This window comes from Plectropomus leopardus, chromosome 9 (assembly GCF_026936395.1).
Source record: "Plectropomus leopardus strain MGB_pleo_1.0 chromosome 9, ASM2693639v1, whole genome shotgun sequence".
Taxonomy (NCBI): Eukaryota; Metazoa; Chordata; class Actinopteri; order Perciformes; family Serranidae; genus Plectropomus; species Plectropomus leopardus.
The window spans coordinates 26,205,094-26,227,425 of NC_142184.1; the positions used below are offsets into that span (position 1 = coordinate 26,205,094).

At 39.3% G+C, this 22,332-nt stretch overlaps 1 protein-coding gene across 3 annotated transcripts in view; it reads left to right on the forward strand.

Annotated features, from left to right (window-relative positions):
• sema3g (semaphorin 3G) overlaps positions 1-22,332 on the forward strand; it is an 84,084-nt gene that overhangs the window by 53,483 nt on the left and 8,269 nt on the right. For all 3 annotated transcript variants that reach the window (XM_042491429.2, XM_042491430.2, XM_088082401.1), the window contains 7 exons: positions 9,646-9,736; positions 12,634-12,750; positions 13,687-13,829; positions 15,552-15,666; positions 15,870-15,939; positions 16,728-16,872; positions 21,987-22,218. In XM_042491429.2, coding sequence (XP_042347363.1) covers positions 9,646-9,736; positions 12,634-12,750; positions 13,687-13,829; positions 15,552-15,666; positions 15,870-15,939; positions 16,728-16,872; positions 21,987-22,218 — 913 coding nt within the window. The remainder of the gene's footprint in view (positions 1-9,645; positions 9,737-12,633; positions 12,751-13,686; positions 13,830-15,551; positions 15,667-15,869; positions 15,940-16,727; positions 16,873-21,986; positions 22,219-22,332) is intronic.

The following is a 22,332-nucleotide window of genomic DNA, read 5'->3' on the forward strand; positions in this document are numbered from 1 at the left end:
TGTGTGGTGGACATAAAGTACCAAAGGTGCATTGCAGCATTTTTTCTTGTGGATTTAGTTGCTTGCCGCAGTGTGTGTGCTCTCCTTGCTGACATTTTCTGCCTCCCTCTCAATCTGTCATCCTCAGTGTGGGTTTTGGACTACGGGTTTTATTGCACATCATGAAAAGAACTGCACTTCTTCCTCTGCTCATGCTGAATAACTTGAGGCCCAGTGACCATGTACCGTGGTCTGCATGGTTGAGAACAAAGAAAACAGAAGTTAGAGATACAAAAATAAGTCAGTGGAATCCTGGAAGCGTGGTACTGGGCTGAAGGACAGAGCAGAAAATTACAGAAAGTAGGTCACCTGTATGAATCATCAGACCTGGTAAGGTCTTGCTGGTAACACAAGAGTTAGTGTCCAGAAGCTTCATCGCAAAGCACTTGAGCTCATCGATTGCCGGCAACCAGTCAAACCCTATTTGTATCTGTTTTGTGTTGCAGTGATTCAGCTAAACACGCACAAAAAGAAGCTGGGTTTTTTAAATTTTAAGTTTTGCAGTGGACCTTACATCTGTCTGCAGGTACAGAATGAAAAGATTAGAATGAAATGAACATTTTGAAGCAACCCATAATGGTCATAAATAAAGGAAATCTATGGCTCTGACACACCATGTGAATGGTCGGCCTTCGGTCAGTATCAATGAGCATCTTTTGCCTTAGTTTTTCCAGTGTGTCCTGCACCATCAGCATTAGTCGGTCCTTGTTGGTCCTTGTCACCTGCTTTTTGGCAGATTCAGCATGTTGAATAGGTGTGTGAGCCAGAGTAGTCCATCGGTGAATAAAGTCACTCTTACTGGCAGTTTAGCTTCATGCACAAGAGAACAAACACAAGTGAGAAAAGTAAAAATAAGACCAAAATCAAGAAGGTGTGAGCTTGAAGCATAGTTGTTTTAATCACTGAACTCTTGAGGAAAAGCACTTCGTAATTTTTTTTGTGTATTGTTCACTGATGCACAGTGAATGTCCTTTGTTCTTTCCACATCGGGTTTTGTTGTTAATGGGCTAACTGGCTAACTAGTGTCTTGAATCAGTTGTGTTGGTCTTCTGGTTTCCCTTTTTAAATAATGAATACAGACTAACCCTGCTTCGGGTCTGGAGGGTTTTTGTACTCACACAGGCACAGAACGTTCTACTTGGCCGTTGGGTGCAGTCTTTGTGGTGTGTTCAAGTGAAACTTTTTGGCCAAGATATTTGCAAAGTGAGGTGACCCAACAGTCAGCCTTTGTCGCCACTAGTTCTTTGATGACAGTTTGATGTGTCAGGGGCATTTATTTATGAGTCTGTAAAACCTTCTGACTACTTTGTTATGATAAAGGTAGCGCAGCTCTCGTCACACACATTGCTGCATTTGTTTTATATACCTCAGGGAATGTATGTATGTGCTTATGATAGCATGTTAGTATCTGCATGTCCAGGTGTTCATGGAACAACTCTCAGGTTGTGTCAGTTGTATGTGTGTTCAAACTTAGCTGTCCTGACTGATGTTAGGACACCAGTCGTCCTCCTGCTTGCATGTGTGTATATTTATATGTGTCTCTCCATCATTCTGACCACAACCGTGTCCTTTCAGCTCATCAGAGTTTCTGTGTGAATGTATGAAACCACAGGGAGCCTGTCCATTTATTTAACCAATCGTTAACTGGTGGAGAACACACACCCTTATGTTTGTCTGACCTCTCAGGGGGGACCAAGGCCACAAGCCCTTGGACTGGACTCTGGGTGGGATGATCTTTGACCTTCTAGGTGTTTCATCTCAGTTAGGGGCAGACAGACACATACTATTTGTGTCTTTTTCATGCCACCTTTGTCTGTCTCATTCTTATGGTGCCGTCGGCACACAAATTGTACATTAAACTCACGAATGTTGCAAGAAATACGATGTGAGCTGGTGTAAAAGTGAAGAAACTGGCTTTTTGTCAAACAATGTTTTGTATAGACTTCTTAATACTTATTGTTCTTCCGTGTTGGTTTTTCTTAATTATATTTCATGCTTTTATCCAGAGATGAAAACAAAGAAATGCATTTAGCAATATTGGACTTTTCCAACCAACTGATATACAGTCATGATGGTTAGGAACATCAGTAGTTTACATATCTCTGGGAGGTCCTCGAGTGCAACATTTCGGAATCACCCAAACTATTTTGAAATTAGTGGTTGTGTAATAAGATTGCATTTCAACTGGCCAATAGAGAAAAGCTTTCAGTATGATATAGTTTATTGAACACATTTCACTATTTCTTCACAGTCTTTCTTTAAGTGTGAAAACAATATTTAAATGAATGTTCCCCACATGGTGTTCATCTAAATAATCAAAAAATATCAGCCCTTAATCCGTGTCTTGGGTCTATGTGTTTCTCCTTACTCCTTTTTTCTCATACACACACACACTGGAATCCCCATGGTGAGTGACACAGCTGGCTGAGCGCTGTCATAGATGAGAAAATAAACCTCCATTTTACAGTGACGACATACAGAGGACCGGACCCCACACGCGCACACAAACATGAACACACACACATAGTCAAACAAAACAAATGACACAAACTTGAACATATAAATATGCAGAGATACAGACAGAAACACACACAAACATGATGAAAGACATGCACAGTCGAGCATGAATCTAAATACGTGGAAGCAAATGCGTAGACAGACACACAGATTGAAACACACACACAGAGGGAAGCAAATATTTATATGCAACTAACAACAACTGACAGATTTAAAAAAAAAAAAAAGAAGTTCAAAGTTGAACACACAAATAGCCAACTGGCCTCCTCAGCTGAGCCAAATTGTACAATAAAGCAGTTCAACTGCTTCATTTCTCAGTAAAAGCCCACTTTTACTTCCCAGTTCTGCTCTTTGGCACTGAGTTTTTAACTCGCTGAGTAACCCACTTCCTCCCACCATGATGGCAGGCTTCCATGACAACCTCTAAGTGCTACACATGGGGCGCTTTTTAAGTCCTGTGGGGGAAAAATGCTCCTCAGCAAAGCACAGCATTAAGGTGGATAAAAAAGTGGACTAAAAGATTTAAAGCGTAATAAAAAAATATTACTTATAAATCACCCATTTATTTTTTCCATTTATGTTGCCTTTGGATTGAAGCCCAACAAACTGGAGATTATTTTGCTTTCAGTTTTGCTCCATATTTAGTCCTTTGCTTGGTATTTCATCTATTAATTTTCCTGCAGTTATTACCATAACTCTTAATTAGCTTGTTCTGTCTCACTCTGTCTTTCCCTCTGGCTCTACTTTATCTCTGACTTTTCTTTTCTGTCTTTCACTTTCTTTCAATGGAGAAGAATGAAAAGCACAGAAGATTAAATGAGAGCGCAAGCTTCCCATGGTTTCACTGGAGTGAGAGTTGAGTGGTGAGTGAGGGAGCCTAGCCATTATCTCACTGGACAGTGAGGAAAAGGCCAAGTACAACAGCGTTTCAACTGAGGTCTGTTGGTTGGCCAAGCTGCCTTTAAGATGCTTGAAGTGACTCCAAACTGTAGATTTTTAGACATTTAACATTTTTTTAAACCAGACTACTAGACTGCTGGTGTGTGGGTACATGTTGTCCAGTGTTAAATCATGAATATACCCACTTTTTAACATGGGTAAACCCACTAAAAATAGGCAATAGACTCCTTTTCCATTGCCAGTAGACCAGAGCTGTGTACATGACTCTGCAGCAGAGAAGTATACGTTTTTTTTCTTTATACATGCACACGCACACACACACACACACACATATATTATATATATTAGTGCTGGGCCGTTAACAGCGTTAACGTGCTGCGTTAACGCGGGATTCTTATCGCGTGATAATTGTTGTTGATAATTGCTTTGTTGTTTAAGCGCGGATGTATACCTGGTCGAATTACGCGGAGGGGGCGTGAACAAGGCGGAAGCTGGTCTGCCTGAGTGACTGGAGTGATTGGCTCAAGCCGTGTCACAAAGCTGCTGACTGTTAATGGTCTTCTTCATGACCTCTAATGTAGGCCCACAGTTCAGTTAGGGTCATGTTATCAGAGGCTGCGCCCTCTGCTGTTCATTCCAGTTAGCAGGAAAAAGCTTTTTCCACATGGAGACAGAACCTGTGTTCCTAAATGTCTGTGTTTAACAAAATAAAAAAAAGTTAAACACCAAAGTAAATCTTATGGAACATTATTTTTACCAAATATTATAGTAGAACAGCTTTCTCAAGCATTTTGTGATGCATTTTCATCATTTAGATAGATAGATATTATTTTGAATGTCTTTGGCAAAATTCAAATCTATGATTTTAATCTAGATTAATCTAGATTAACTACAGGATTGCAGTGAGATTAATCTAGATTTAAAAAATTAATCTATGCCCAGCACTAATATATATATATATATATTTATATATACTTATTCAGTCATTCTTCTTAAAGTCAGTACAGACTAATTTAGATGGATGTTAAAGCACTGCTTGAGCGAAAACAGACAGTATTTAGTGGCGGCGTGTCATGGCATCTCATCGATCAAGGAGGTAAAATTAGCGTGTTCAACCAGATGTTGTGTTTTCATTAATGCTGATTGAAGCCAGAGGTAATAAATACCTGGACAGCTGCAAAGTCATTTGACATGGGTGTGAATGCCAATAGTTACCTTTCCCATTACACTAAAAAACCCAGCTGTTAGTGGGTTAGCAGAGTTTTTGTGAAGTGGAAAAGAGGCTTCATAAAACATGGACAGTTTAAAAATGGCCATTTGAGGAATCGAAGATAAAACGTGGGACCCTTGACAAAAGTATCAAGTCATCAAACTCTGGTACAGAATTTCATACACTAATGCGGCCTCAACTTCTGCTTCATCAAAACTTGAAAAGCAAGGGAGGACAAGAGCGAAAGGAGATTAAGAGGAAGATGAGAGGCTGGAAGGAGCAGGGAGGACAAAAGGTGGATGTCTGCTTTGTTCAACTCAGTAGGACAGAGGAAGAGAGATGGGACAGGGAGAGAGGCAGCAGTCACGAAGCTCTTTTGTGACTGGGTGGTGCATGTACTGGGATTTTTAAATGTCTAAATGTCCTAACAAAGACAGAAAGACAAGGAAGATCAAAGTGCCAGATCTGCCACCTCAGTCAAAAGAAATTCCCATGTGAGATGTTCTGCCTCTAAGCAATAATGCTAATTTCTCTAAATTTCCTCTCCAATATGACTTGGTAGTTACTTGGTACTTATTACTTGGTAGTTATTCTATTTTGTTGAAACATTTTAAACACAAAGGGACTTTTAAACAGGTTGTTTCTAACCCATTGTTTAACAATCTCAATAATAAGTGCAAGTGGAGAGAAAACGGCTGTATTGCATCTTTTCCAATAAGGCTACTGTCAGTGGGGAAATTGCCATGCATGCTTTTCTTTAGTGGATCTCTCCTTGTATTACTTAACATTGTTGCAAGATAGTAAGTCTAGAAAGCATTCCAAAAAAACTCTTTGATTCTTGGGAACTGATACAAAAAATACCTATTACCGTTAAACAACTGTTTTTATGTTTGAAGGTGGATTGTTCCTTTGTAACTGGCAGTTATGGGATACAGGTAAATGCTAAAACAGTTTGTAACACTGGCACAAGTTGGGAAAAGTTGTAAAAAAAGTTGGCTAAAACCAGCTACATAACATTAGTCACCATAAACTACTGGTTATACCAGACCAAGACAGGCATTGTTAGAAAAACCCCAGGGTGCATTAAATTGAGCAAGGGGCATTTTATGGCTAATAAATTCCAACTTTTTATTTGTAATATGAAAAGTGTGCTATTTCATCTCACTTTAAAGCAGCTGATTTAGGGTCAAGATCATAGCCAGTGTTGAAAAATGCTAAATGAACGACAAAAAGTAAATTAAGTTTCTCATAAGTTAAACTAAACAAATGTGCATGTGTGTGTGTCAGTAGTAACTTGTCTAAATGGTTTTGTAGTGGGGGTCCTGATGTATTTTACTTGGCACAGCTGAGTACAAAGTGGCCTGGATGTCTTTCTCTCTCTCTGTATCACGGCCCTTGTGTGTATTTATCTTGGCAGAGTTTGGCCAAAGTGACTCTGACAGTCTAATCAGCTGCACAGGCAGTCGCACCATTCCTCCGGATCATAATGAGATAACACAGACACACACATGCCCACTCACACAAATTACCCCAAAAACCACACAATCTCTTGCGCATATAAGATGCACAAGTGTGCAGTGGACACAGAAGTGTACAAGCGCACACCCACATCCCATGCACACTAACTCAGATGAGAAAGACAGAGATGCTGTGACGTTCCCTTCAGGAACAAAAGAGCGATGAGGTGCTGAAAGAAGAAGGATGACTAACGAGTGAGCTAAAAGACCTCGTCAGAGTGAGATGGAGAGCAGAAAACAGATGGAAATGAGAGCAGAAATTCAAGATAAATAGAAGATGAAAGCAATGAGGAGAAAGGTAGAAAGAAGGGAAAAGGTTCAGTGGGCGACAAAATTAAGAAACACATTTACAAAATGGTAAATGCCAATTCTAAAGCCTATTTCCAATATACCTCTTTTCCCTCCCATTTAGCCCATACCCATTCGTTTTGCATGTTCAGGCCTATAGGTATGAACCCCACAAATGTATTTTCTTCATGAATGAAAATTTTAGAAATTACAGCTGTATTACCAAAGTTTACTGTTGTTTCAGTGTATTCAGGTCCTTTTATTTTAAATCGTTATAAACAAAATTCCTAGTATGCTGATTTCTCCGTAGCTAACTACATAGTTGATGCTGATTTTTGTATACCCGAAATTTAACCAAATTCCAGCAGTGAAGATCCTGCACTTGTTATTGTTCCAAATATTAGTGCAGACTGACAGGATATGAGCATGGGTTGCTGACGTTAGTCCACAAAGCACCGCTAGTGGCCCGGTAATGAGGAAATGCTCCTCTTTTTAATGACTTGTTTGATCAGTTTGTAATGTGAAACTTAACTTGTTGCGTGTCCTAAAAAATAAAATAATTCCTGCAGCCCAGGCAAGAGATATCACTGCTGCAGAGGATGTCATCCTCACAATGTCGGGCAATACTTGTCACGTCTGTTTACATAAATGCCAGCACACCAATGATGTATTAGTGTCTTAAAGAGCTGTCTCATTTCATAACTGGAGTTTTCAACCACTACAACTTCTAACTGTCTTCCGAGCAGCAAGATGGCACTCGGATAGGGGTAAAAATATGAAATGGAATTGGGCCTAAGAGTTATATATTTATTGTTAAGTATCTCTGCAATAACCTGTAAAAAACTGTGCTTGCACAAAAGACATTTTCTCTCAGTGAGTGATCTTTTTTTAAATGAAGCATCACTTTTTAAGCAAAAAAATACGTGTTGCAACTTTTAAATCAATGAATAAGTAATCATTTTCAGTCTCTAGTCAAGTGAAATAGACAAGAGAAAACCTTCATAGCTCATGCTGATAAGATATCGCAAGACAGGACTCAGAGCCTATTTTCAAATGTTTACCATCAATTCAAATTTAATTGTGTTTGAGCACTGTGCGCACTGGTGGGATGTTTATATGCACTTTAACACCTGTAAAAGTCATTCAAACCTCTTTATAAACGTTCAAAATGCCACACATGGATCAAGTAAGAAATTAACTGTCTCTCCTTATTTCCTGAGACCTGTTGGATTTGCCAGTTTATATATGATCTTTTAGTGTGATTTTGACAGTAACAGTTTGCTGTGTCCTTGTTGCTCACCATGAGTGATCATGAGTTGATGCACGCACAAAAATTAATTTGCGTGGGTGTGTGTGTGTGTGTATTGTTCACTGTGTTTCGTTCAGTATTTTTATCCTCCTGACTTCAATGTCATCATCTCCCCTGTGATCTCCGTTCAGTCGAAGACTCACCCTCCCAGTAACAATACTCCATTGTCTATAAGAGGAACAGAGAGTCACACACACAGAGTTCACTGTACGGACACTTAAATCAGTTATATGGACTCATACAGGGAGTCTTACTGTAAGTCCTGTCGCCTTGCATTCCCTTTTTATCCTGGAAAGTCGGCTACGTTTGGTCTCACATTGATCACGCCCAGCAGCCTGGCACATTGATGTCGTCGACAACGGAGGAGACGGGCTAAAAACAAAAGGGTTTTTGTCCACAGTGACCCTGTTTTGACCTGGCAATCACACAATCCAAGGATGTGGCCAGTGTTCGTCAGGTGAACTTGACTAACTGGTGAATAGCGAAGAAAGAACCGCTCTGTTATTTTAATTGCTTCCTTACTTCTTGACTGCTGGAGTCAGAAAAAAGAATTTGACAGCAGTTTGATGTTTAATGGCGATCCATGAAATCGTGCTAAAAGGACAAGGTTTTTTGGGAGGAGGCACAAAATATGTTACATGCATATACTATAGTATATGGACGTGACAGTAATAATCATGTGTTTGTAATACAGGTGGAAGTATGACTAATAAATGAAAATGACTATAAAGTGACACAGAACAACCAAATAAGACACCAAATTACCCAAATAGACCTAAAGAGATCCAAAAGACTACAAAAAGACACAAAATTACCACCAGGAGATACAAAATAACAAAAAGAGACAAATTTACCTCAGAGAGACCAACCACATGGATGCACAAAATTACTGCAATAAGACACCTAGTTATTTAACAGAGACACAAAATGACCACAAGAAGAGACACAAGACAACCCTAAAGGGACACAAGACAACCACAAAAAATACCACAAAAAGACGCATAATGACCATTAAGGGACACAGAACCTCAAAAGATGCAGAGCGACTACAAAGAGATGCAAAACCTAAAAGTCTATGTGTCTTGCTCTTGTAGGAGAGGTGGTGTGGGACTTTCCCTTTGGTATTTTTTTTTTCATTTGTACTATTTTGATAGATCATTCTTAAAATTCAGTTCTTCTATTTTTCCAAATGGTATGTTTGGATGCTACTGCCAGAAACAAAAATCCAATCACTTACTGTGCAGCAAAATACTTTTTTTTTTTTTTTTTTTTTCCAGAAAACACACACTCACACGCCAGACATAAGATAGCAGGCACTTCTTACAGCAAATGAAAAAGGATTCATGGATATGGTGATGGTTCTGTCTAGTTGGCAAGACAGAGTGGAAACATTTTTACATGTAAATGTCATGGATTGTGACTTTCAATATTTACTTGGTCAGTTACTGCCCAGTGTGTGTTGAGTGAGTTTTATCATGAAACCTGCTCTCGTATGAACCGTCATGATTATTATTGTGTTGATAAAGTGGATTTTATGTGTGGTTTTATTTGATAACAGTCGTACGTAATTTGTTTTCCTTTGTAACCCTGCTGGCTCCGCAATACAAAGATCAGCTCTCAGTGTTGATCTGCACTGGGAACCATGTGGGAAACTTTTTTTGTAAACTCTGGCAACTACAATGATCCTGCATTTCCTCGTTTCTCAGACAGCGTCTTAGTTCTCAGACAGACAGAGTTCAGTGGAAGGACAAATAAATCTCAAACAGGCTGAAATTGAAAACAGCTATTTTTGATACATTCTTTCTTACACACCACATGCTGGAAATAATGACATAAAATCATCTATGTGTCTTTTTCTTCCGCAGCATGTGTTCACCATGGACCCTACAAATGTGGAGAATGGACGAGGGAAGGTACCACATGACCCTAGCTTCCCCTTCGCTAGCACCTTCAGTGGTATGTCCCTTGATATTTTGCCTATAATTATAATTTTGTTTTGCTTATAGTTATAATTTCTCAAGTGGCTTATGGAGTGAATATGGCTAGAGAACTGTTTTCCACAGATATTTTGGCCTATATTGATACAACTGATTGAAAAACTGTTTATACTGTATACTCCCCTTCCTTCTCCTGTTTCCTGTTTGCCTCTTCACTATTAACTGTCAAAATAATGGGAAAAAGGCTTAAAACTAAGAGAAAAACTTAAAACATTGAGGATGTAAGATCCAGAAAGGTAGGTGTTCTATCCCTATCTCATTGCACAAAGTCTTTAACAACAAAGTATACATTTCACAAGGTGACCCAGTGACAAAGCTGTCAAATTACCACTTGCTTTTTTATAATTTGGTATTCTTATCTGCCAGATTTAACTATTTAAAATGCCAAACATGAAGAGTGGTTTTCTACACCTTTACCCTCTCACGGATCTCTGTTATGATTTGAAATGACAATAACCTTAAGAGCAGCAACGAGGGAAACCTTCTTTGGCTCTTACACATATGCACCCGCACACTTTCTGGAGTTGTGCTGAGTTGGTTAAATAGTTCTGGGAGTTTCTCTCTGAATGTCATTAGGTATTTAGTTTGTGAAATAACGCTGATTTGTACCAGTGACAGACAATCCTGGGAGCCACTGAGGCATGAAGTGTGTGTGTGTGTGTGTGTGTGTGTGTGTGTGTGTGTGTGTGTGTGTGTGTGTGTGTGTGTGTGTGTGTGTGTGTGTGTGTGTGTGCGCGTGCATGCGTGCGTGTCTGTGTGCATGTGCAGCCCTCTATCCCACCGTCCTCTCTCGGCAGCTGGGTGCTCTTAGCATCAGAATTAATCCCACAAAGCATTACATTTGGCAGGAAATCGTTCAATTACAGCCAAGTATTCAGTAGTTTGGACCTCAGAGACATCAGACACATAGATACAGAACAATACACACAAAGCTGTTGAGGAACGCCATTAGGCCTGCAGAAGTTTATTGTAGAATGGATAAAACGAGATTTTGAATTGTACATTCTGGGAGAGGATGATGATTTTTTTTCAAGGTTTGTTCATCTGCATCACTTTAGAAGTCACATTGAACCTAATGGGAGGTAAAAAAGTTGACTCAGCAAATTTGTCGTCCTCCTAAAGGTCAACAGAGTTGTGTAAAATGACCAGCCAGCCCGTGTTACAGGACTGTCCCTGAGTCTGACCGACTGCCATATTCAGGCTGTCTGTTTCTGTCACTGACCGTGACTGCTGACCTCTCTATGGCTTTTCCTCATCAGGGATCAATAGTGTGCAAAAAGAAAAAAAAGGCTTTTATTGGTCATTGCTGCATACTGACACTAACATTTTTTTCTCATGCAAAGTTCACCAGCCCTGAAACTTGTCTGTAAAAAATAAAGCAAATCATGAGACAATTGATAGACATGGATGCGTTACTGAACAGGCCTACTAAGCTCAGACCCAGGGGCCTAAAGTGTCCCCTACAAAATGACACCCAGAGAGACATATACCGACCAGGGAGAGACTAAAAATGCCCGTAGAGCAAAATAAAAAGATAGAAAAAAAAAACATGAGGCACAAAATGACTACAAAGCAATGCAAAACAGCTGCAGAGACACAATGACTCACCGTGACTACGAAAAGGGACAAAACTATCACAAACACCACAAAGAGATACAAAACCACAGAAAGTTGCATAATGACTACAAAGAAACGCAAAACAACAACAAAAAGAGACTAACCAACTATGAAATCATGTGTCTTGCTTCTGTGTATCCTACTAATTGAGTAGACAAGCGTGGACAGACAAAAATACAGATCCAGGCGTGTAGAGTTTGACCAACAGCATATGATGAGAATTAAGAAAGATTGAAGAAGAAACCCATAGAGAATAAAGAAGAAAAGAATCCAAGAATAAAACCATAAAAGATGGTGAAAGCCCAACTCATTAGCCATCAACTCAGAAATCTTTTTCTCTCCTCAATTTCAAGATCTTCTCCCAAAATACACAAAGCTCAACAGGCTCTGTCATCACCAATTACTGCATGTGCATGTGTGTGTATCTTTTGCTTGTGTGATCATAAATCAATTTTATGAGTGTTTGTGTCTGTAAGGTAAAGAAATGTGTATGTATCTAATACCATTATTGTAGCCAAATAAGATTAGATAAGAATTAATTCACAACAGTGAGATCACTGTGTGTAGCCAGATTCATTTGCTACATTGGCCACCCTGTTGGGAAAAAATAAAAACAAAACAGATAGTTTTTCAAAAGAAGAAATATCTCTCATACTTTTTCATTATCCGACCGCCGTTGTATGAGCTCTGTCTCCAAGTTGCTGAGGTCGCTGTCTCCTCTAATGACAGATAACCGTGACTGTTAAAGGTTTTTCCAAGGTTCATTTACACAACGTGCCACAGGACAGATATTATATCTACTTGCAGAAAAATCAGTTTTCTGAGTTGTTGAAATTCAGTCCATGCTTATGGTCTCAGTGGAGGATGTACTGTACGAAGTGTGCTTGAGTTGAGGTTTCAGATTACTCTCCTGGTGTGTTCTGTATTGGATTTGTTTGATTTCCTCTTTCCTTCCCCTCCTCATTTACTGAACCACAAATTCTTTCTCTGTCACCCTTGATTTCCTTATTGTTCTCATGTGCCAAACCTTTTATTTTCTGCTAATCTGTTTTCCTTTATTGCTGCTGTTTCTTTACATTTGCTCCTTATGCTCTACTTTTTTCACTCTTATCTTCATCTCTCTTTCCTGTTGTATGTTGTGGGTTGTTGTGTGTCGTGTGTATCAATTTTCTCCTCTACATCTCTTTGTTTAAAATGTATTCTCTGTTTCCCCCCTCCTCTGTCTCTGCCTGTCTACAGGTGGGGAGTTGTACACAGGACTGACAGCAGATTTCCTGGGTAGAGACTCTGTGATCTTCAGGAGTATGGGAGGTCGCTCCACCATGAGGACAGAGACTGACCAGAAACTTCTCCACGGTAACGTTTTCCTGTTTTATCAATCTGTTACATTCAATACAGAAATGAGACAATGTAATGTCAACATTATTTTTCATATAAGGACACCTTGGGGTCCATGTTACCGTTGAGAGTTAATCAGTATTATTGCGTGACGCAAAGCACATGTGCGATGGTTACATGCTGTTGAATAGTTTTGCTCAAAGTGTTAATGAACGTATTTTGCATTTGAGTGGAAGTTACTCTCAAAATAATGTGAAAATGTAATTTTAAAAGTGCTATATGTAAGATACTCATTAAAAAAAAAGATGTATGCATTTTTTTGGACACTGGTATGATGATGAAAAACTAACTATTTACTGCTGTGTTGCTTTTGCACTCTTCTGGACTGATTTACAGAACAAAATTACTACATTTCTCAAAGTTTCTTTGGTAAAAGTCATAAAGACGATGAAGGGAGTAATTACAGGTTTATCATTATCTGTGCTCGTAAAGCTGCCGTGCAGGGAAGTGAGGGGGGCGATATTGTTTCAGTCTCAGAAAGCAATGGGATCTGTTGCAAAGGTGTTGATTTTCTTTCACTTTCTGTTTTTTTTGTTGATTCGTCTTTTTTACGTTTGATGCCAAATTGGGAACATTGCTTTTGAGGTTGCGCGCTAACACCACCTACTTTTTCTGAGGCATTCTTGCTTCTTTGAGTTGCGTCATAGCAGTTCTTTGAAAAAAACAAGCTCTGCTAATTTCATGTTTTTAATGGGTGGGTCCAAATGCACTCAATATTAAGGCGTATGGGTACTCTACATGCCCCCCAAAATCTATGCCTACGGTCTTTTGTAAATATGGTACATTTTAGCAGCAAGATGGGCTCTGATGCTAAGAAAAAGACTGCTAATCATTCATAAAAAATCCTTTCATACTCACCTCCATGTCTCTCCACCCTTACATCTTCCTCTGCAGACCCTAAGTTCATCGCAGCCCACCTCATCCCAGACAATGATGACAGAGACAACGATAAAGTGTATTTCTTCTTCACTGAGAAGGCCACGGAGGCAGGAGACAGGGAGGGGGCCATACACACACGTATCGGACGAGTGTGTGCGGTGAGATGCTTAATAAAATCTTTATGTGTACACTTTTACTCTATGACACAGTACATGATGTTTCTGTTAAGGCTGCAACAGGAAACTGTTATCTAGCCTCATAGATACTTTTACTTGCCAAGGTTTAAAGATATCTCTCATGGAGTCTTGTGCATTCGCTTCATTCCAGTGGAGGTGAATTTTGTTAGCGGTGCTCAAAACATTAAAAAATGATCTACAGAGAGACTCCAGATGTACCCGTAAGGACTGAGAGATCTGTTGGCAGGTGGGGGGGAGTGAAGCCAGATGGTCAGGTGAGCTACACAATGCTCTTCCTTCTGGCTGTACAAACATCCAGTCCCAGCAATGAGACATCTGCCTTTCACTTGAAGAAGCTGTGATCTGGGATAGTCTGGGAATCCTTTTGGGCTTTCTTGTTTTCTGGAAGATTTGTCATGTCCTACATTTTGAGTCTGCACCAGGCCTTTCAGTCTGATAGCTTCACACTGCCACAGAAGTCCACTGGAAGATGGTTATATGAGAACACGAGCAGAAAAAGTGTCCTGGAAGGGGATAGTAATTTGATTTAGGAGTCTTTTTCTTCAGGGTCACATACAAATGTCTGCCGGTTTTACTGACTAGGACAAGAGGTAATGGTTTTATGGGTTTATCCTGCTCTTGTGACATTTACAAACCCTCTCTTGGAAAAGATAAATGTCTTTTGGAGCAGTCAAATATTTACATTTCCCCCAAAGGACTGCGAATGCATCGTGATATTCAGAATCATATGAATTCTTTCTCCTTCCAAAACCCCACACAGCTGTCAAATTGGCCAACTGTGATCCCCATCTGCTCTGCAATCTCACTCACATTCTTTCACGCATCGATTTGTCTTAGAAAACCATATGTGTGCTACGTCCACCATACGCAAGCCTTGGTATGCAAAGGAGAATACACACCATTTATACACACACTCGTTTGACTGTGCCAGAAAAGTTTGGAAAAATTTCTTAGACAAAATCCCACCTTGACCTTCAAATTATAACTTTCTTTGCCATTCTCATTTCCCTCTCTCTCACTCCCCTTTTTCCCCATCTGTCTCTCTTTTCTCCCTGCATACACGTTATAGTATTTCCTCTTCATCCCTCCTTTTCTCCCTCAGGCAAATCTGAATAGTTGTCATCACTTCCCTTGTGGTACGTCTTGCCAAGCAGCCAATTATCACCGCTGATCCTCATCTCTCTCTTTTTCTCTCGCTCTCTCTCACACACACACAAACACAAACACACACACACACACACACACACACACACACACACACACATACACACACTGTTGTGCACATATGCATAGGAAATTATTTCTTCAATTTTGATAAAATGGAATAGTGAAGGACATACACTCACACAGTATCTATCATGAGTCTCTTTCCATTTATTCTCTGCAAAAGACATTGCATCTTCTTTTGTTATACATAGTCTAACCACATTTTGGTGCCATGTTAGAAACATACCCTCCTTGATTGCCTTATCTTTAAGTTTAAGTTCATAATCCTGCTGCATTGTTCCTAAAATTGGTGGTCCTACACTGTTTCACCCACTTCAAACACCCCTTAAAGCTGCTTTAACCTCAGTGTTTCAACCCAGATCCAGTGTGCTGGAGTACAGAGCCAAAAAGTGAAAATGTGTATTTGTAAAAAGAATATGCAGCTGTGTTTTATAGGTTGTGTGTCTTTTCTGCCAGAATGATGTTGGAGGCCAGAGAGTGCTGGTTAATAAGTGGAGTACTTTCATCAAAGCCAGACTGGTCTGCTCTGTGCCAGGACCGCATGGCATCGACACACACTTCAACCAACTGGGTGAGACACAGACATTCTTATTTTTATTCTATCAAGGTTATGCTTTTGCACGTTAACACATGCAGCAGCATGTCACATACAGATGCATACACAGACTATCTACACATGCTTGTTCTTGTCCACAAACTAAATGCATAAGAGCGTAAATTCCCACATTATGTTGCACATAACACTAAATGGCATTGTCCTTCTACATGAAACAGAGGATGTTTTCCTGCTGAGGACCAAGGATGAGAGAAACCCAGATGTCTATGCAATCTTCAGCACTATCAGGTGACTAACCAAGCTTCATACTGTATGTGCTTACAGGTCATCTACACATTAATCTGCCTTACTTTACCTGAATATTATTGAATTGGATATTATTGGAGTTAATCAGAGAAAGTAAATTGAATTGTTCAGCTGTGTCTTTCCTTGATTAAAGCTACCAAAGTCTATATTAAATATTTGTGAGCCGCAGCTGAATATCTTCATTTTGATGATGTAATTATGCCTTACCTTGCTGAAGCAATGTAGTTGTGTAGTCCAGGGTGTGTCATTACACAGTTACATAACTGTTGAGTGTGGCTTCAACTTTGATGATTATTTAATTTGGTAATATCATTGACTTACAATTAATTAACACAAGTAATTCATACTATTATTGCTGTTCGACTTTAAAACCCTAATGGATCCAAGTACTTAAAATTATAAACTGGTGGGTTGCCTAGTAGCTCACCTGGTAGAGCGGGCACCCCATGTACAAAGGCTGTGTCCTTGCCACAATGGCGGTGGGTTTGATTGCAACCTGTTCCCCTTTGCTGCATGTTATCCCCTTCCTCTCTTCCCTTTCACACTATGCATCCTTTACAATGAAGGCAAAGACAAAAAATAATCTAAAAAACCCAAGAAACTGGTGATTGTATTCTTGTCCTTATTCTCCAACTTTTTCCTTTAAGTTTACTATATGTCTTTTGTCAATATAACTGAATGTTCAGTCATTTTTTGTCAAATATTTAATCAAAATAATTCAGTTGGTTGTGGAAATGTTTAACTGTATATCTCCACTCTTTCCTCCACAGCAATGTGTTCCAGGGTTTTGCTGTGTGTGTTTACCGTATGGCTGACATTAGAGAGGCCTTCAATGGACCGTTCGCTCATAAAGAAGGTCCTGACTACCAGTGGGGGGCCTATGAAGGCAGGGTCCCTTATCCAAGACCAGGCGTGGTGAGTGATTGTCTACAAACAATATGACCTCTAACCCTAAATTTATTTAAATGTTTTCATTGCCCAACCTTAGCCGTACCTTATCCACGCTGCTCTTGGCTTGACCACAATAGTTCCCATTACACACGCCTCTGCTTGGCAACATTCTAAGGAAAAACATGATGTCCTGCCCTTCATATGCTGATGACACACAGTTATACATCACTCTACCCACTGCTGATCTCAGTACTATAAACAGGTAGACTGTATGAACAGTATCAATTATTGAATTTCCAACCTAGATTAAGATACTTAATAGGTTCCAAAAAATAGACTCATGAAAACACTTAAAGTCAGTATTTCTGAAAACAGTTAGTAGATGAAGAACCTCAGAGTTGGTTTGAATGCTCACTTAAACTTTACATCTGCAACAAAATTCTATCAAATTTTAACATTTACTTTACTTATTAACATATTTGTGGACAGCAGATTTTGAGTATCACGTAAACATGCCAGATTTCAGGGTAGATTTTTATCTGCCCAACAACAGCCATAGAGGTTGACATTTTCAAATGTTGTTAGACAATTAAAAGATCACCGACCTGTCATTCCAACCAAAATATAGAGTCCCAATGTATTTACAGCGTCACATTAATACCTGGTGCCAGCTGGGTGTACTAGGAAAGCATGGAGGATTTATATCTCAAACTGATGCTGAAAATCTGGCTAATGTATTCCTCCCAAACATTGCAATACTATTTTTGGATTACCAGTGGGGAGCTCATTTTAAAACACAGCAGCAGCACCATGTACCACAGCCTCCAAAACTGTCACAGAGTTGAATCAACACTTTAAAAACAACAACAAAATCTCAAACTTCATTAAGGTAGGTTTTATTGCAGGGTCGCTGTATAAGAATGCATTACATTAACCTAGGTGTACCTATTGTGCCAATATTTAAATCAATCAATTTAGAATCTGTGATACATCCCTATTTGACATTGTTGTTCAGCAACACCTAAAAGAGGTCCAGTGACTGAGATACAATGTAGATAGCACTGCATTTTCCGCAGTATATTTACTAATGTAGTATGTAATATAGTTGTGTACAAATGCAATTCTTATGGGAAGTGGTTGCTCAGGCTTACTGTGTGTGCTAGACCAGAGAGGAAAAAAAGAATTGCAAGGTGATAAAAACATTAAAAATGAGGCGTAGAAAAGTTTCCATATCAGTAAAGTAAACTACTGTATGTGGTAGTGCAGCTGTGGTGACTGTACACAGTGCAGAGCCTCCTCCTGGTTTACATCCTGAATCTCAGCAGAGCTCTGTCATGTTCGCTCAACCACATCACTGTAATTCAGACTTGTTATACACACAAACACACACGTGTAAGGCAACACACATACACGCGCTCACATCGAGCACGCAATTCCACCTCATTACCAGAGCGCAGGCAAGCCTATGGAGGCAGAGGGATTATGAATAATGTGAGAACAGAGCAGACACCTCTGTGGTTTCACTTTGCTGACTCCCTGATTAACAGGAATGTCTTGGCCCAAAACTGAGGGTATAAAAGAGGGGGGGGGGGGGTAGAGGAAGAGAGGAAACAGGGTAAAAGATGATGAATTGGGGCATGCTGATGAAGAGGCACAGATGGGAATGGGGGGAAGATAGAGGGGGTGTCGATTGATTTCTGCTTCTCTCTGATTGAAATATTTATCAAAATTCACTTGATGAAGAACATCTTGCTGCCCTACTTGGATGTTTAGCTGAAGTTGAATTTTTTTTTTGTAAAAAAATTCTAATGATCTAGATTTTTCTGTCTCACTCACACCAGACAGAGCATTTAAGTACTTTTTTTATTTTCCTGGATTTAAGCTTTATGCTGTGTAATATCCATCATGCATCCTTACACACCTGCCCAAACTCACCCAGGAATGGAAAATAAAACTTCAACTCATATGAGAGAGATTTGGTGGATTTATACTCTCTAGATATTTGTCTTGGATTGAACCATTACTGCACAGTGTTTAAATTTCTGTCATAACTCATTCTATAAAAGAGGAAATGATGGGATAGTATAGATAGCAGGTTTACTGGGGTTTTAATGAAAATCCTACCTGGACTGAAATTTGTGATGTATTTTTCTGCTTGCCTCTCTTATCTACACAGACATGTATTTTCATCATAAGGGCCTCATGATTGATACTTAAATATAGAGCTTTTGGGCTGCTACCAGAATGACTTTATCCTTTGTGATCCATACAGCTTTTCAGTTACCTGTTTTTCTTGGATTGATTTTGGACAAGAAAATCACTACTGCAGCCTGTTTTAAATCAATAGTACTTTAATATGCTGTCATCTTAATAATCAGAGAATCATTTGCATATTTTTCTGCCTCCTGTCTGCACTGACAGCTCCGATTGGATTTGAAGTGCCATACTTTCAACTGTCTTTTCCTTATAAAGGCTTTGTTGACTGTTCTCTTACAGACAATTTTTAAAGAATGAGCTATGATTATTTTTTCTTTAAAATAAAAAAAGGGAACTCTGGAAAGGGGCCAGAAGCAGATCTACTCTTTCTCCCTGATTAAAAATGTCTGGATCTGGCCTCTGTTGTGATAGGTACCACTTTTGCTTTCTGCTCTCTCCAGCGCTGAATCAAATCAAAGTGAGGAGATAGGTCTGGCTATGGGAGATTAGCACTAGATTTACTGGTAAAAGAGCTATGGGCATTAAGAAAGCTAGTGTTGGAGGAAACATAGGAAAAATTTAACCATACATGTTTGAGCCTCAGTCAGATCCAGACTCAGATGGAGTTTGGGCAACTACCAGATGTATCAGAATGATAGCTGAGGTTTACATCTTTTCTTTATGTTGCTTGTTAGCTTGTGAAGCTTGTAGCTTGCTGTCAAAACTTTCACTATGCCTAAACAAATTCTCACTCTATACTGAAAGTCCATTTTGTGACAGAGGTTTTTTTGGTTTCTTTAGCTGTGCTGTGGCATAGTCTATTTCCCGTCTGTGTGTTTTCATATTTAACAGCTTTAGTATTAGTGATGTACCTAATCTGGCTTTCCAAACGCACTTTTGAATCTCAGATTTTAGGGAAATGCACAAAAATTAACCCAGTACAGGAATGTGGAAACACCTCCCTAATGACAAACTTCCCATATACAAATCAGTAAAGTCAAGGTCAGACATTTTAGGGGACATAAACATAAGAAAAAGACATTTTTGAGAGGTGGGGAACATTAAATATCCTTTATCTTTTAAACGTCCAAACTCTTGCCGGACCATTTTAGGGATTGCTAACTGCCTACATTTGGTTGATAGTGGACAGTTGACAGATGGTACAGGATACAATTAATGTTCATAGGCCTAATTAAAAACAGGCTTCTGCTAACATGTTTATGCAAGCAAAGGTTGATATAGAATTGAGGAAAGTAATTTTCTAGGATTTGATCCTCAGCTAATCTCACTCTCCTCTGCTGGGTCTGTTTGTCATAATTGAGCAATTTCCCAAACATAATACAAAAGGGCTTGCACAATGCATACTGTGCTCAACACACATACAAAAACACTCGCACACACAATAATAATTGGTGTGAATAGAAGTCTGCCAAATACGCTCACCTCTTCTCTCTCAATAATCCTCTCTTGGCTTTCTGTTGTAGATTGAACGTAGTTGACTTGCTACAGCAAATTTCCAATGAGTTTGACATAAGATTTTGGAGCTGTTCTAGTTTAAGTTTTACGTGTTGTGCAGGAGTGGTTTAGTGACCAGTTGATAATACTAACAGATTAATGATGTGCATTGGGAGCAACCCAAGTATCTGTGTCGAAGAAATTTTACACACATACATGTTAAAAATAGTCCCTTCAGTTCCAAAAGACTGTTGTTTGTGTGTGTAAAAACAACTACTAAGTTGATTTTAGCATTCAGTTTACCCACAGATAAAAGGTTTGTTTGGAACTTATTTTGAATTATACATAAATGCTACTTCTTGTGAAACCTCATTACTCATGTAAAGAAATATACACTTTCTGGAAGCATTTGCTAACACATTCCACATCTTCTGCCACAAAAAGTGATTGACGCCATTTATTAAATCATACTCAGAGGAATCATATATCAATGGTTTGTGCAGATTTGAGTCCCTGCACAGTTCAGATCCTCCCACTGAAATTGTATACAGACCATTACTGGGCTATTGTGTGGATCAGTTACTGTTGTGATAAGCAGGAGTAACAATATTTCTACCATATGGAAGTACAGTCTGGGAAAGCAACATCAGGCAATGCAGTTTATACAAATACCAAGTGGTGTAATGACTAAATGCTCCCTCAAGAATCTCGTCTGCGAAAGAGACTAAATCTTACTTAAATTTCTCCTCAGCCAATTTATGACAATTGTCAGTTCATGACTTTGACATATGCTTCCATTTTAGTTAGTCACTACTGCAGTGTTACTTTTCTGAAATTTATTTTCCTTATCCACATCTTTCGGTCATTCCAACCTCCCCCTTCATAATCAGTTTGTATGTTTGTTTCCTTCTTAGGCTCTCAGGTATTTTTTATGTATATTTAGTTAAGAAATTTTATTATTATTAATGTATTTCAAAACTTCAAGTGGAAATATTCACTTCACTTCTTTTTTTGTATGTCTTTCAGGGAAAGAAGTCAAGTTTGAAATCTTGTAAACCCAGTCAAGAGCGTTGTACTACCTGATATAAATGGGGGGATTTTTTTAAACTAACTGCTTCTATAGATGTCTTTCCAAGCACACAACTTTATAACTGTGGTTTTGAACTTTCTTCCAAGGTTTCAGGCATAGTAAAACTGCTAATGAGGGTTCTTTGAGAAGACTTTAAGACCATAATTAGGCCTCCATTCTTTTGGAAATCACGCCTACAGTGGTGGGAAATGGTGAGAATATAGAGGCATGCTGGAGAAACACCAACATTTTGCCTGTTTTGCTTCTGCTTGTCTGTCCTGCTCTTTCCATTCATTCTCTTCCAGTATAGCATCAGCAGTTATCCAGCCATGGTTTTTAATAAAAAAGTTTAATTTTAGTAACATCTCTGTTGTCCTGTTTCTCCTAATTTGGCTGATCCTCTTCTCCGCCTCTCCAGTGCCCAAGTAAAATCACAAACCAGCCAGGCAGAGAGTTTGGCAGCACAAAGGACTTCCCTGATTCAGTGCTTCAGTTTGCACGCAGCCACCCACTGATGTGGCGACCGGTGTATCCTGCCCTGCGCCAACCTGTGCTTGTGAAGGCCAACATTCCTTACAAGCTGAAACAAATCGTGGTGGACCGGGTCGAGGCAGAGGACGGACAGTATGATGTCATGTTCATCGGCACCGGTAATACAAGCAAGAATGTGAAATTAGGCCCTGTGGGGAAACTGGATAATTGTGGCAGAGAAGAATTTGCGATAACATGCAGGCATTCTATTCCTATTCTGTAACCTTGTCACT